Here is a 17,430-nt window from a genome sequence, read left to right as displayed (position 1 = left end):
AACCCCGTCCATCAACCAAGGGCTCAAATCTTATAAATAATAAAAAACCTCGCAGCCATTTGTGACAAGGGGCTCCTCACATCCTCTATGCACCGGAAGAACCTCAGATTGAACTGTGGGCTTCCTGCACTGTGTCCTGCTGGTTTGCACAGTCTCAGTAAACCACTGCAGGAAAGCCCAGTTTCCTCCTGATACCAACCAAGACCTGCCCCATCCATCACAACTGCAGAATTTGGATATCTGAGACCCTGGGGAGAAACTTTTGTTATAAAAGAAGGCCCCCCTTTTGTCTCAGTGGAACACAATAGGCGGCTAACTGAATCTGTGCCTCCTGACCTGCAGCTCCTTTTTGTTCAATTAAATGCCTTTTATTCTTTATTAAAGTCTAAAATTAACTTTGGCCTACATGAAATATGCCTTACTCCCCAAGCGAACACAGGATCTGATGGAGAAGGTAACAAAATTAGTCTGTAAGAATTAAGTGTCAAGGAAGTTTTTTTTCGTTTTTTCCTTTTCCTTTCCACTTCCCCCTCTCCCAGCTTCTAGTTTTGCCCATCCTGTACATAGCTGAACACTTAAGCCAACCATATCAATAAATTTAAAATAACAGCTCTCTTTCGGGAAGTGTCTGCAATAAGATTCTTGGCTTAATCCCATTCCTCATAATAGTTAACATTTATTGAGCCTGGTGCTACATATTTCTCAGGTATATCTTTTCAAAAAATCCTCAAAATATTGATAGTATCATCAATTAGGGGTGTAACTATTTTCTATATTTTTGTAGAGAAAAGAGGTCAATAACCTCTGTAGCTTGTCTCTGTTTTATTATTTTTTAACTGTTTTATTGAGATACAATTGACATACAAATAACTGCAGATACTTAAAGTATAAACTTGGTGACTTTTAACATACTGTATGGTGCTTGTAAAACTTTGCCACATTCTTATTACCCCTGAAAGTCTCACGACACTTTATAACCCTTCCACACCATTTTAAAGCCAGTAGACACAGCCACCATCACAGCCGCCTGGCCAATGCAGGTTCGCATTTGATTCAGACAGATGGTAATGAAACAATGGAGCCAAGAACTGGTAGGTCATCATCTTTAATCCTAGCTTGCACCCAGCAGGCAAGTAAAACACACACTGGGCTCCAAAACCCACTCATTCAGTGCTCACAAAGCTACTGACTTATCCGAGTTTCCTAGAATCAAAGGTTTCTAGCTAACCAGCCTTATTCACCTCTGTTCCCATCTCCTTCTCCCTGCACAAACTCAGCACAAACTGGCTTCTCCTTCAGCACTCAGCCATCTTGGCTGCTTCTCCTATCCTCCACGTGGCCTTTCTCTGCTCTACTACAGCATGGGCTCTTCCTAGAACATAGTCACTCTTCTCTTGGAACATGATCTCTCTTCCTTTTAAAACCTTTGGGCACGAAAGCCCTCCCCAACACACATTAATACAATCGCCCATCCCAAGCAATCACCTGGGCAACGGGTTTCCACGTGGGCAGTCCATCTTTAAAAAAGTGAGCAAAATATATTTTATCTGCCCAACAACCATCCCCTGCCCATCTCCAGGCAACCACTGGTTTGCTTTCCATTACTACAGATTTATCTGCATTTTCTAGAATTGTATAGAAATTCAACCACACAATATACAGCCTTTCAGTCTGGCTTCTGTCACTTAATGTGATCATTCCATCTATGTAGTAGCTTATATCAAAAGTTAATTCTTTTTTATTGGTAAGTAGAATGCCACGGTATAAATACACCACATGTTGCTTATCCATTGATCTGTAGACGGTCAACAGATGGTTTCTGCTTTGGGACTATAGTAAACAAAACTGCTATGAACCTGTGTAAGTCTTAGCAGGAGGACATGCTTTCACTTTCTAAGGGTGAAATGCCTAGATCATATGGTAGGTGTATGTTTAACATTTTAAAAAGCTGCTAAACTGTTTTCCAAAGCAGTTATACCATTTTACATTTCCACCAGTAGTATAGGAGAGTCCACATTCTCCACATCCTCGCCAACATTTGGTATGGCCAGACTTTTTGAAAATCATCTTGGGAAACCTTTCTAAAAGAGAGATTCCTCGATCTCTTTATCCTCCTACCAAATAAAATTCTTTTGATCATTGAGGATTTCAGATTACTGCTTCATGATTTGTACTGCTAAAATCAAAATTATAAATGACAGAAATTTAAAATGTTATGCTAATATAAGGTATTATTATTTTATCTAATTTATTTCATTTAATTTATTTCCATCTAGAAGTGAAAGTTAAAGTCAGGGGTGTTTATTCATTCATTATTTTACCTAACTCTTGTTTCACTCTCGCTGTGTTTCTAACAAAGAAAAGTTCTTCATTAAATGTGACAGTGTCTACCTTCAGAGAGAATCAGCAAATTCAAGTCATACAGTGTTTTATTTTGTTTTTGAAGTAAAAGAATCCCTTTTTAAGAGAAATAATACAGAATCCCACAAACCAACTACAATATCAGAGATAGGGAGATAAAGGAAAAAACTCATCAGAGATGAGAAGCTGAAGATTAAGGCTCTTTTCAAAAAGACAGTGACAATCTGAAACTGGTCACCTGAAAGTCATACACCTAAAATAGCAATGATCATGAGGGAGCCAGGGCCTCATGAAACACTTTTTTATAGCAGACTATCATATTTTACAGTAAGGTGAATAAACAAAAATAGCACCAAGCCATCTTCCTCTCCTGGTTAAAAAAATATATATATATATTTAAAGCTAAAGAGAACTTAATTTTTAAAGATGTCATATAGAAATGACTAAAAAAAGAACTGGAAAAACATGTTGGCAAATTTAAGGATGATACTATAAATTACCTGAGAAGGAATGTTAAGATATACTGGACATAAAATTGACATCAGAGAAGATACAGCTTAAGGTGCATACTGAAAAAAATAAATGAGAGAATAAACATGTGAATAAACTCTACAGTATTGTTTTGGTTTTCTTTTGGCAATGGAACCAGCAGGGTATGACCCATGCACGGTAGCCATCTAACACTGCAGTTGCTACATAATATTAAAAAGAAATACTTAGAAGCAGAGTGTCCAGAATCACTGAACTGGAGCAGGAAATTGAGATCATACAGGCAAGTTTTTGTAAGGTGAGGAGATACGAGTAATAGCATAAAAGAAAGCTCTATCCAACACCAACTCCCCATTTTAATAGATGACAATTGAAAGAATAAATACTTAAAGTCATCAAGATGGGTGTCCAGTCTCCATGAGTAGATGAGAGAGGGCAAAACTATACTCCTCTTGCCTTAAAGGGATGCTATAGCAAAATGAGAACCCATAACTTTCCTAATCTATCAGTACAATGAGAGCACACAATTGCCTTTCTGGACTATTCCAAAGACCATCATTCAGTGGTTCTGTTTCTATTCTTTTATGTGAGAGGAGGGGAGATAGACAGATTACTGCCTGTGCCTGGACCCAGAATACACCACGCAAACGAAGTCCGGGGTGGATGATCAAATCAACTGAGCCATTGGCTATGAAAAGGGAAGAGAGAGAGAAGGAGCAGTGGGAGGGGAAGAGAAGCAAATGGTCACTTCTCCTGTGTGCCCTGACCAGGGATCAAGCTTGGGATGTCCACATGCCAGGCTGATGCTCTATCCACTGAGCCAACTGGCCAGAGTAGTTCCATTTCTTGTAAGCGCGCGCGCGCGCACACACACACACACACACACACACACACACACAAGCAACCCTTTCCCTTTCCTTTACAATGTGTCAACTTTAGAAATTGTTGTCTCCGTATAAACTAAACCAACACTTTATGATGGAGCTTTCAATAAGTGCTTGAAGGTTTTTTCAAAAAAGTAGTATCTTTCCCCGAAATGATCGACTTTTTCATTCCAAATGTTCACATTCACACAACCAGAGATGTCCTTGACTCTTGCAAGGTATATCTTAAACACCAAAATCAAGCTTAAAATTCAACATTTTCTTCCTCCTTAAAAATTTCAAATCACAATTAAAAACTTAAAAAGCTTGAATCTTTGCTGTCAATATAATTCATGTAAAACATTAGTTTTACACATTTAGAAAAGAAAAAATGAAGCAGCAAGGTAATCAATTGATTTTCAACTATATTTGGTAGCTTGATTAGAGGAAGATGATGGGGCATGTACTTACAATTGACACTGGTGACCAAAGAAGGGGTTCCACAGACCACAGGATATAAATCAGCACTACTACTCACTAATCAAAGTTTATTTCCTCTTAATAACATTTTATCTGTACATTCTACAGTGTTATAATTTAAAAAAAAACATATAGGAAAATTTTAAATGCTCCACTTAAATCCAAATGGATGACTATAATTAACAAAAAATTGCAATTAAATGGATTTATAAAAGTAGATTTTTAAATGGAATATGTATATAAAAGTCAAAATATATAACATATACATATCGACTTCTTTCTTTATAAGTTCACCTTTAACATTTTTAGCGTAACTATAACATTCAGAGTTGTATAGAATATATAACTATATATATAGTATATGCTCTTAGCACTCTGATTTAATTGCTAAAGCCCCTTCCTTTACGCTATTAAAACAAATTACTAATATTCTAAAACTCAAATTTTTGCATGATATTTAGCTCTCACATTATTTTATACTATATACTTACAACATCAAACTTCTGAGTGATGTTCCCCTGGACATCAAGTAAATAAACCTTGCCATAATGTGTACCCAGTGCCAAAAACTGTAAGAAGAACAGAAGGGTCAGTTTATTAATAATGTACCATTAAGAAACAATTTCTTTTTTTTTTTTTTTCTTTTTTTTTTTTAATTATTTATTTATTTATTCATTTTTAGAGAGGAGAGAGACAGAGAGAGAGAAGGGGGAGGAGCTGGAAGCATCAACTCCCATATGTGCCTTGACCAGGCAAGCCCAGGGTTTCGAACCGGTGACCTCAGCATTTCCAGGTCGACGCTTTATCCACTGTGCCACCACAGGTCAGGCAAGAAACAATTTCTAATAAAACTATTTTCAAAGTCAAGACTCTTGGTGTCCAAATGATCTGTAATATCTTAGAAGATATGCAATTCTTGGAGAAAGTCTATTTCCAGCTTCAAGGAAACATCAGAAGAGGGCCTACTTTATTGGGATGGTGCTAGCTGTCAGAATGACTCATGAGGACCCTCATCCAGACAACTAATAGTGTGCGCACGGGCTGTACACAATGCCTGATGGACCGAAGCGGAAAACTGAAATGCTGTGAAAGCATGACCAACCTAAGGCTGAACTCAGAGTCTGAGGGAATGATTAAGCAACTCACGTTAATTTATGGCAAATGAGTAAATCTGTGCTATCATTTAAATTCAACATACATATACACAAACAACAACATATTTTTATTTAGACAGAAAAATCCATGCCATATCAGGAGATGAAAGAACTCAGATGTACTTATACTAGTGGGTAGCATTAGAATGCCTCTATAAAAGCTAATAATGTATAATAATCAGTGTAACTGTTTATGTTCTAATGCAGAAAAAATCCTTTCCTGTTACAAAATAACTGCTGAGCTACATATTCATTTTATGATATAAAACTAGTCCATAAATCCTACTGTCCCTTTCATTCTCTGAACTCCCTAAACAAACCAGGAGAAAATTTAGGACTACCTGAAATATGACATGAAATTTTTCTTCCTTTTTATTTCTTTATACATTACTCAAATAGTTTCAGATTTTCTGTATTTCACTGCATGTGAGCATGCTTTATTGCAACCTATAATAAAATGCTCAAATGTACTACTAAACATTTCAGTTCAGCAGCACAATCTTTAAAAAATAACCTTACAGAAAGTCAAAGTTTAAAAACATTTATCAAAATGGAATTGTTTAAAATGAAATTTCAGTTTAGGCACTTAAAATAAGAAGATATATTAAAAAGTCACAAAAAGGGAAAGAAAGGGTTCATTAGAAATTCATCCCCAGCAATGCCTTTCACTCCAGCAAGGTTGCCTTTTTTCAAGAAGAAAAAAGTCCCCTGGGTAAAAAATCAATACTGGTTAATAAAACATCAGGTGTGCAGACATAACTAGGTATGACGATTACACTGCATAGGCCTGCCTGAATGCACCAGGTGCCATGCCGATTACTCATCCAGCGCTGACAGCAAGCCTGGTGGAAACAGGATGCCAGGGAGCTGGGAAGGGAATGGGCAAGAGGTAATTCTGGGGGAAATTAGTTTGAATATATAAACCAAACCAGGATGTTTTTCTCCAAAGCAAAGGAACATTCTAATCATAAACAAATGACTCGGAAGGTTGTAATTTTTTTACTCTATAGTGACACTGACAATATTTGAATTAAAAAACCACATACTACTAACTTAAAAAAAAAAAAAGTACTCGACCTCACTAAACCCCAAGTACTCAACAGTATTGATTTTCCTTATAACCACTGTATTTAGTTTGTTAGAAAATTAAGGGGGACTGGATACTCAAAATGCTTTACTACTGGGTCATTCTCTGACACCTCTGTGAAGGCCACATTTGAACTTCCAATTATACTTTATTTTATAAAGTATTAAAGGTTCTATGCAGGGTATTTTATCCAAACATTAATTCCTTCCCTTTTCCTTTTTTCAAAATTACTAGTTTAATCCATTTAATATTTAAGATAAAAAGGAAACACAAAAGAGCTATTTCAATTTTATAGTTTCACCCTAAAACTATAATTACTTTTGATTATTCTGGATAAAGACACAGGATTTTACAACAAGCTACCTTTGTTTACAAAAACATTTAATCATTTAGATTAGATAAATTACTGTTGTTCTCTTTTAGAATTAACATTACCTGTATATACTTAAAAATAATCCAAGTTTAATAAGCCAATTGGAGAGGCCTTCAAAAATTTAACTACAGGCCCTGGCCGGTTGGCTCAGCGGTAGAGCGTCGGCCTGGGGTGCGGGGGACCCAGGTTCGATTCCCGGCCAGGGCACACAGGAGAAGCGCCCATTTGCTTCTCCACCCCCGCCCCCTCCTTCCTCTCTGTCTCTCTCTTCCCCTCCCGCAGCCAAGGCTCCATTGGAGCAAAGATGGCCCGGGCGCTGGGGATGGCTCCTTGGCCTCTGCCCCAGGCACTAGAGTGGCTCTGGTCTCGGCAGAGCGACGCCCCGGAGGGGCAGGGCATCGCCCCCTGGTGGGCAGAGCATCGCCCCTGGTGGGCGTGCCGGGTGGATCCCGGTCAGGCGCATGCGGGAGTCTGTCTGACTGTCTCTCCCCGTTTCCAGCTTCAGAAAAATACAAAAAAAAAAAAATTTAACTATAATAATTACTGATGAGTCATACTTAAATTTGTTAATGCTTTTAACTACTTAAAATACAACAAAAAATGCAAACTTGGGCACAAATTAGAAATGTAAACACAAATCCTTTAAATTTGACTATCGCTCCAATCATTAAGAACCTTGCACTTTTTTAACTATTGAATTTTTTTTTAACTTGAGAGCACTTACAATCTGGGATGGGCAAAGAATAAATATAACTAAATGAGCCCCTTCCACCTTTAATTACAAAAACTTGACTCACTTTATAAACTATCAGATTGGGCCTCCAATCCTAAACCAGTGTTTCCCAACCTTTTTTGTGCCCCACCTTAACCTTTCTAAAATTTTTATGTCCCCCCTATGTAACATACATAATTTTTAACATTAAAAAATTGATTTGTTCACTTAATAAACATAAATGATAGGTTCTAGGAAGAAATCACTATGAAATTGTTAACAAAACACAGTAAGTAAAATTTCAAAACATATAATGAAAAACAGAAATTTAAATTCCAAATAATTTTAATACAGATTTTTCTATATTAATTTATTATTTTAATTTAGTGGGATCCTTGCGCTTGATGCTTGTTGCACAGAGATTTTATATTAGGTTCCAATTTGATTAGCTTTAGTCTCAAGTCTCCACGTTGTGTTATATCCAGCCGATTTCTTTTTTTTACCAGTAAATCATTTACAGCACTAAATCCACATTCAGCTAAAAATGAAGATGGAAACGGTAGCAATAGTTTTCTTGCACATTTGGTTGAATTTGGGTAATTGATTTCTGTTTCCCCACAAAGCCATGCCATCGCTCCTTTGATATTAAATAAAGCTTTAACTGACTCATCATTTTGCAATTCTGCGAGTTCTTCTTGATACTGCATATTTGATATATCAGACAAATCCACTAACATTGGCTGCATCGCCAAGGCTCCAATGGAGCAAAGATGGCCCGGGCGCTGGGGATGGCTCTGTGGCCTCTGCCTCAGGCACTAGAGTGGCTCTGGTCGCAACATGGCGACACCCAGGATGGGCAGAGCATCGCCCCCTGGTGGGCAGAGCGTCGCCCCTGGTGGGCGTGCCGGGTGGATCCTGGTCGGGTGCATGCGGGAGTCTGTCTGACTGTCTCTCCCTGTTTCCAGCTTCAGAAAAATGAAAAATGAAAAAAAAAAAAAAAAAAAAAAAAAAAAAAAAAAAAAAACATTGGCTGCATCATCCATGTTGGGAAATCAATTTGTTTTAAATCAGAAAATCTTTCTTTTAAATCAGCCGATAGAATATTCAAATGATGGACAATAACAAGTAAAGCGGTATCAGTTACTTCACATTTTTGGAGCCAATGAAACTGTTTAAAGTTTTTGTTGTTAATATGTTTCTGACATAACTCAATATTGGTAATGAAACCAAATATCTTTGTTTTTGCATCGACAAGAGTTTTATTTGTTCCTTAAAGTTGCTTATTTAATATATTTAGTTTTTCAAAGATATCAGCTAAATAACTCACAAATGCTTTACCATCTATTGTTAACAGATACTTCATTTCAGGTTTGTCGCTTAAAAAATCACTAAGAGTATCAAACAGTTCCATAAATCTTTTCAAACAGTTTCCTTTAGATAGCCATCTTACTTCAGTATGAAGTAAAAGTCTCACATGGTCTTCATTTTGTTCTTCACAAAATAGCTTGAAAAGACGCTCACGTTTGGCACTAGCTTTAATAGCATTAACACACTTTATTACTGTATGTAATACTTCATTCAGAACAGGCGAGATGTTTTTAGCTACCAAGTTTTCCCTATGAATAACACAATGCACAAGAATCATTTCTGGATTCGCATCTTTCATCAATTTTAAGCAGCCATTTTTCTTGCCCATCATATTGGGAGCACTATCTGCAGCACAAGATGTTATATTTTTCATTGGTATATCATTGACATCTAAGTAATTTTTTAGCTTATTATATATATCTTTGGAGGTAGTGGTGCTTTCTAATCTTTTACAGAACAACATTTCTTCAGCAAAATGTCCTTTATCAATATATCTTACGTAAGTTATCAATACTGCCTCACTGTCTCTCAAAGTTGATTCATCCATTTGCAAGAATTTTCTTGTTTTCAGCTTTTCAATAAGTTGTTTTTCAATATCCTCACTCATTTCGTCTATTCTTCTGCTAACAGTATTGTCACTGAGTGGCATAGCTTTTACATCTTTGTCATCTTTTTCAAGAACCGTTTTAAGAAATGCTGATATTGACGGTTTTATTAAATTCTCTCCTATAGTGTGATTTTCTCCAGTTTTAGCGATGAATAAAGAAATTTGATAACTAGCCTCAAGAACACGATTATTAGTTGAAGTATGAGCAGTAAATAGAGACTTAAATGTTGTTCTTTTTTCAAAATTTTTCTTTAAAGTTTTAAAGTAACTCAAATCTGAATTAATATGAGCACTATGTTTTGCCTTCAAATGCGCCTCAAGACAACCTCGTTTCATTGATTCGTTGGTCAAGCATTGCTGGCATAAAAGACAAAAAGGAATCCGCTCATCGTGAACAGCGGGTATGAACCCAAATTTTAAATATTCCTCCGAATATTGACGAGTTTTTTTCTTGCTTGCACCACTCATTTTACTATGGGCTATAATAAAAATAAGATCAATTAAAAACTAATATTAAAATATGTGTTAAAATATATTCAATGTGACAGAGTAAACGTATACTAAAAATTCATATTTATTTAAATGTATATAACACATTTACTATACTACCACTGCAAATCAAAAGGTATCTATATTTTTTCCACTTGACAAAATTTTCTGGAAAGTTATGCTTCTAAAATTAAAACTGTCGTGCATGCACTATTATAGCCTCAATAATATTTATAAAATATTGCTTTCTAGCCCCGATGCAAGAAGTACTTAATAAAGAGTTTAATAATGATAAAAATAAAATCAAATACTTACCAATTATATCTATGCAATATATAGATGTATATTTATTAAATCAATGAGCTTTTCGAAATAAGTAAATCAGAAAAAAACAGGAACTGTATTATTCCATACGTAGGTGGGACATAATAGTGAAACTAAGAGACATTTATAAGAGTGTGGTGGTTACGGGGGGGGAGGGGGGAATGGGAGAGGGATAGGGGGTGGGGAGGGGCACAAAGAAAACAAGATAGAAGGTGACAGAGGACAATCTGACTTTGGGTGGTGGGTATGCAACATAATTGAACGACAAGATAACCTGGACTTGTTATCTTTGAATATATGTATCCTGATTTATTGATGTCACCCCATTAAAAAAATAAAATTATATAAAAAAAAAATAAAAAAATAAAAAATCAATGAGCTTTTACAACAGTTTTGACTGACACTTATTTCACAAATTAACACCAACTGAATGATGTGAAACACTACAGAAGTTGCAATGGGCCAATTAGGTGAGAATAACTGCGTTGTTTAGCGAGTTTTTAAAACGTCCAGGGTTCCCCACAGCAGACGGCATGCTCCACGGTGAACCCAGGACGAAGTTTACTTGACGACACCAATCACCCAGTTGATATTTTGGTCTCGTCAAATGAAATTATACTTAATAATTATTTACCGCAATTATTTAAGAATTGCATTTTTTTGTTAAATTTGGCACCGATATCTAGCATTGCATTTAAGTGGCCTGGGGCGAAAGAATTAAAGTGGTGTCGAGTCCATTTTCAAATTGCCCCCCTTAACTATCGAGTTGCCCCCCTGTGGGGCGTGGTCCCCATGTTGGGAAACACCGTTCTAAACCATCCCCTGGCCTACATAACTGCTGTTACTCTGAATGACCATGCTTTTTATAAACAAGTACAAATGATACGCAGTTCTTTGGAGCCGCAGAGGAAACAAGTAGTAGCACATTTCAAATGTAGTCAGCTGTATAACATCATCTATGTTTCAGACAGCATTTTATAATATTCAAAGTAGGGAGTGCCTTCAAGTACATAAAAGGAAATAAGTCCAGGAGTTGATGTGAATTCCCTGGAAAAAGTCAATGAATAGCAAAGGCAGGGTCAAAATACTCTCCCCTGGACCAGAAACCTCATTAAAAGAAACAAGGGCCTCAAATCAAGAGTACACGTTCTAAAAGTTACACATATTCAGTTCTAAGAGTCAGGCTCCTTGGCCAAGTTGCATTAAATACGATGTTAATGGAATGTAATGTCTGGGCAGGTAAACTCTATTCTCCATTTCATCCATTCAATGGTTCATTCAAAACACAGAAGCATCTATAGTACGTGTTGGAGACTGCAAGCTGACAGGGTCTTCGCAGTTTAGATTTTTGGGGGACAGAGATGTGGGGGACTGGCAGTAAGCTGATAGAATCCTTGCTTGCCATCCTCTCACTCCACTTGCTTGATTAAATTGCTGAAGGCTAAGGTCCTCCCCACACTTCCATGTTGGCTATAAAGCTGAGTATTTCTACTTGGTCCATCCCCACAACTTCTGATTGTTTAAGTTGCTAGAGGCAATTTACATGCCCTTCCTCTCATCCTTTGTTCTGATGTTGGTTGATTTCAGTTATGCAGGGTAGGGGGATTCCTGTTTATGCCTTAAAAGGATTCTTGTTTATGCCTTAGATGTGCGACTTTGTATCAGAGACTTCCTTATTTGCATACAGCTCTGCACTATATAATAAAGCAGACCAGGGGCTTTGCTATGCTCTGGCCTTCCACCAGCTTGCAAAAGCCTCCCGATCCCATCTTTTTTCTCAGTGTATTTCTTCATTCTGCACCGTTCTCACTCAGGACCTGGACAATTAGAGCCATGCTGGTTCACAGCAAATATGCACAGATCAGAAGCAAGTATGACGTATGTTTAGCAGCTGTGTTAGGCTTGCTTGCTGGTTTACCGGCTGCAAGCCCTTTGCCTGATTGGTGCGTGCTCTGCACCGATGTGCTCAGCGCCACATGTGCAGAGACTACATAAGGCTATGGGGTGCTTGCACTCAGGGGAATTGTGGATGCGTGGATTGCCTGCCCGCCATTGTGAAGGGCTATTTAACTGTTTGTTTGCCTGAGAGGTGGTTTCCCCTCTCTGTGTGCTTGTCCGCTGTTGTGAGACTTTATTAAACAGAATGGCCCAACGCTTTCTGGCTCAGCAGTTTTTCTACTGTCTGCCCAAATCCAATGTGGACCTGCCTGGCCTCAGCCTCCGACATTACAACGTAACGGTAATATATAGTGCATGAGGGAGACAGATACAAAAAATTGATTAATTATAATTAAATTTAAAGAATTTGCTTAAAATGGACTGTCTCTAAGACTTTACTGATCATTGGAGATGTCAACAGTGCTAAACTTTGAACTCTGAAGGAGTTAGACAAAGGACACCGAGGCAAAGTAGGGCAGACTTGTGGCGAAGACCATTTTAGGCAGGGTGAATACAACTTGTTGAAAGGCATGGAGCAAAACAAGCAGAAAAAATTCAAGAAATTACAAGTAGTTTTTTATATGACAGAAGCATCCTGTTCACACTCAGGGGAGAAAACAGGCAATGATGGGACAGGAAAGATTAGTTAGTTAACAGAGGCATTAATATTTATGAAGATGTGTGAACAAGTCCTGCGGGGGGTGAGGACGACAGAGACGCAAAGACCTGACTCTGGGAACCAGGTTCAATGACACAAATCTACTTTATTCAGAAAGTAGGCTAGCTTATATATATAGGTTCAGCCTATAGGGTGTTACAGCATGTTCTTCAAAGCCAATGGCTGAAAAGGTCAAGGAGCTGCCTGGTTAGCGTTGAGTCACTTCCTTATAGCGGGCATCTCCCTCCTGGGTGTGCCTAGGAGGGTTTCAGGTGCTGGAGTGTTCTCACAGCATTGCATCAGCCACAGCTGCTAGGAATGCGCTCTACACGCCACCCACATCTCCTCCTTCTCTTTTAATTAAGGCCAATTGGACTTGATGAATGACAGCTTGCTGCTGTTGTAGCTTCTGAATGCTACACATTATGCAACAAAACCGTAGTAGAAATAAAACAACTATAATACCTATTGTACTATATACTAATAGATTAGCTGGATTAAACAATGAGGCAAGCTTCTGTAATGTTTGACTAGTTCAGAAATAGAACAGGGGTCTTAAATAGGAGATTCCTCCTAGGGGTTGGGATGTCATTTCCCTCCCATTGTGTTACAGAGACCTTCTAGGTAACGTTAAACACAGTTCCATTTTGATTGTAAAAAATGGACGTAGGTCCATGCACACCCCCTTCCCACAAAGGTCCCAGTGTCCAAACACAGAACAGATGGCTTGCCACTGGCTGCGTACTGCATATGGTTGCATTCCATCTCTCAGCTTCCAATGCCAAACTCTGACGTTGATGGTCTGTGCATCCGGGCCAGAGGCAATATAGCAGTCTCTCCAGGGAATTCCTTCTTTCGGGAGTGTTCTTAGATGTTCCTCATACAGGAACAGGCAAAGAGGCGACCCTGGGAAGGCAAGGTTAGTGGGGCGGTCCCAGCTGTTGGTAGCTAGGGGACGGAGGGCTTGTAGGCCAAAAATACTGAGCCTTGGTTGGTAGTACTGTTTACAGCAAAGTCTCCCATAGTATGATTTCGAAGGAGGACCCACCCCTCCAAGGGGATAGTGTTATTAAACTTAAGTAGCATTGGGTCACTGAGGTTACTCCATATAGTGCCGTTCCACTGTTGAGATTCCCGGCGACTATTGTCACAAGGGAGACTAAGGGAGCAGTTACTGGAATATACTGCTGGAAACTGTGGGCTGTTAACTTCAACAGGCATAATTATGCCAGGGTGGGGAACAGCCACCCAGATGTGAGGATCTCCTCGCACCTGGGAGTTCACTGTGATAATAGCACACAAGAGGAGGAACAGAGTACCAGGGCCTGGGGGCCCGTCAGGGGCAATTCTCTGGGACCGGCCTGCCAAAGCCTCCACATCCCCCCAGGTGATGGGGCCTGCACGCGGCTGCGGGCAAGCTCCCTCCTGGGTGTGCCTAGGAGGGTTTCAGGAGCTGGAGTGTTCTCCCAGCATTGCATCAGCCACAGCTGCTAGGAATGCACTCTGTGCTCTACCTACAGAGATGATAGGTAGGAAAGTAAGGGAAGAGGTGTGTGTGTCCAAATCATGAAGACATCAGAGAGCCTTCAATGAAGAAATTCTAGGAAGGAGGATTACATAATCAGTTTGAATTTCTGGAAGATTATTTTAGTAGAAAGAACTAAATGGACTAGAATGAAACAAATCTAAAGGAAAACAGACTGGTTCACAGTGCATGCATGAGTTCAGGGAAAAATGAAGACTTCCTGAATTAAAAGAGATGGGCTCTGGATGGGAGTAGACATGCACAGCTGAGTGGGGTGGAACCCAGCCAGAAAGGTTAGGATTGGAAACAGCCACACACTACTACAGAGCCCCACACTCCCTGAAGAATGCAGTGAGACATAAGGCCAGTGACACGGAGGCAAGATTACAGAGAGTCTTACATACCACATTCAACCGCTTTGACTTTATTTAGTAGACGATGAAAACATTGACAGATCATTTTGGCAACCAGGTGGCAAATGGTTTTAAAGTAGAAAATTCAGGGGCATATGAGTGCAGACAGAAGAGGAGGCCCTTGGCTAGGACAGGGTGGTAAGACATCACCAGGGCTCAGGGAATGAGTGGGTGGAAAGGGAGAAGGAGTCAGCTTTGACTTACATGGCAAAAAAGATGGTGATGTCACCAAACAAGATAGAGAACAAAAAACAGAGGAGTCCATTATGAACATGCTGAGTTTCAGGTCAAAACAGAACAAAAGGTAGAAGTGTTTAGGAGGCACCTGGATAAATAAGCACATTGTGCTGGAAAAGAGGCAGTGTGGAGGTGATCATAGAAATCATGACATTTAAAATCAAGAAAATACAAATTTAGAAGAAATGTAGACAATGGACCAAATCTTGGGAAAGCCAACATGCAAGGGAAAGGTGAGGAAAACGTGAGAGAACCAGAGGAAGTGACAGGAAGATCAAGTACATAATAACAACGCTGTCATGATAAAGAATTTTTGAGAAGGTAAGATCCACTATTTTAAGCAGCAAAATGCCCATCAAACAGGTTAGAGAATAGACAAAATATGCCATGATCATACAGTGGAATACTCTCCAGCAATAAAAAGGAATGAAGTACTGATATATACTCTATCACAAAGAATCTTAAAAACATTATGCTAATTGAAAGAAGCCGGACACAAGAGACAGGCAATGTACGAGTCCATTTATATGAAATACTCAATACAGGCAAATCTACAGAGGCAAAAAGTACAGTAGTGGTTATGTGGGGCAAAGTCAGGTCTGTCCATTGCAGAGCATGTACTGCTAGGAAAGAAGACAGGAAATGAAGTGTGATGAAGAACACAAGTGGACAAAAAGGCCCTTGAACAAGAAGAAAACCTCCTCTGGATAAGAATGGGTATAGACTCAGATGAGCTGGAAAGGGGTCAGGAACTGATGCTGATCACAGTGACAGTTTCAATTTACCTAATTAAAGAGAAATGGCATCATTGTCTAAGTGAAGGGACAGTAGCTGACAAGGAGGACTGAAAACTAAAGAAGCTGATGAAGAACAAATAAGTAACAGCATTCTGAGTGGCTGAAGGATACAATGAAGGATGGGGTTTAAGAGAACTGAAGATGCTGGTAAAGTTAGTGGAGTTAACCATTTGATAGAAAATTAAAAAGAATGGATTAGAGATCAGGGCTCTATAAGGTCACAGGAAAGGGTTAGTATATAGAATAATCAACGGAGAGTACATTTCAAGATTCTCAGGTTCCAGGTACTGACACCATTCATAGTGCAGCCTTAGTGGTGGCAGATGAAACAGAGCAGAAGTGGAATTAAATTAGGTCGAAGAACCGCAAGGCAGGTCTTCAGTGACTAAAGGAGAATGATAAGGAATGGGGAGATGGCAGCAATGGGGAGGAGCAGATGATGGTGCAGCTAAAAGACAGTAGCCACACAGACTGTGTTTCTGGTATTTCTGGTAAAACAAGAGATAGCAAACAATTGAGTGACAGACTGAGTACAGGAATCTGTTTACAACAGAATGAAATTTGAAGTACACAAAGGAATTGTGTGGGGAGCAACACCGTTGGTAACACAGTATCAAGCCAAGAGATGGATCAGAGTTGGGGAGTCTGCCTTTGTGAGGAAAAAGGCTCAAACCCACGGCTCACGAGGCAATTGTTGAAACTGCCTGGTCTCTAATACTCTTATGATACATTTTTCTTTGGTCCAAGAATGGGATAAGGTGCTGTACAGTACTCAGCCTGGACTCAGAAAGTTGGTGGAGGCTTTGCTACAGCAAAGACTCAGATGTGGAATAGATTAATTTATTCATATAATATGTATATACGTAATAATTTTGGATCTTTCTACTGATTCATAATACCACCAACATAATCCCTTCTACTCTTATGAAAGCACTGAGCTCCACACTGTTTCTAATCTTAATACTTTTCCATTCTACTACTTTTGATTGGAGGAATTAAGCAATAATGTTTCCAAAAATCACTTGCTATAAATCTTTTACATCCATCACTGTCTAAATTCTACTTGATACACCTTTAGAGTGTGCTCTGTGTGTGTATACAAATCCATATAATAAAATTTGGGGGTGCTGTTTTGATTTTTTGTGGTGAGGAAGAAGAGAGGAAGAGTGGCAGGAAGACACAATTAATGTGAAAAACCATCACTAAAAGCACCAGGACTGCAAAGTATAAACAAATTTACAACAGAAATGACTTACAGAGGAATGCTCTACAAGGGCCACCTTACCTTATCATGGACTGTCATGAAGCTAGCAGCATCCTTCTGAAGGATTTCAGTTACTCCATTGGAAAGCCTTTCATACTTAAGTTTGGGCTCCTCTTCACTCTCTTCTTCCTGCACAAAAAGCAGAGAAAATAACAGCTGTCATAGATTTGCCTGATACTGTCAAAGATTCAAAATACATTTCTTAAAGGGCACCCAGAGATGGTTCCATCAATGATTACCAACAACTACAACTATAGCTAAAGGTTAAGATTTTCACATTTCACTTTTCCA

General features: G+C 38.8%; 1 protein-coding gene across 1 annotated transcript in view; it reads right to left on the bottom strand.

The window, feature by feature from the left end:
* VPS41 (VPS41 subunit of HOPS complex) overlaps window positions 1-17,430 on the bottom strand; it is a 266,714-nt gene that overhangs the window by 199,134 nt on the left and 50,150 nt on the right. The window contains exons 3-4 of the mRNA XM_066341578.1: window positions 17,161-17,268; window positions 4,685-4,762 (exon numbers count right to left, since the gene is read on the bottom strand). Of these exons, the coding sequence (XP_066197675.1) occupies window positions 4,685-4,762; window positions 17,161-17,268 (186 nt within the window). The remainder of the gene's footprint in view (window positions 1-4,684; window positions 4,763-17,160; window positions 17,269-17,430) is intronic.

This window comes from Saccopteryx leptura, chromosome 6, assembly GCF_036850995.1.
Source record: "Saccopteryx leptura isolate mSacLep1 chromosome 6, mSacLep1_pri_phased_curated, whole genome shotgun sequence".
Classification (NCBI taxonomy): Eukaryota; Metazoa; Chordata; class Mammalia; order Chiroptera; family Emballonuridae; genus Saccopteryx; species Saccopteryx leptura.
Note: the sequence above shows the minus strand (reverse complement) of the source record. Positions and strands in the feature narration are given on the sequence as shown.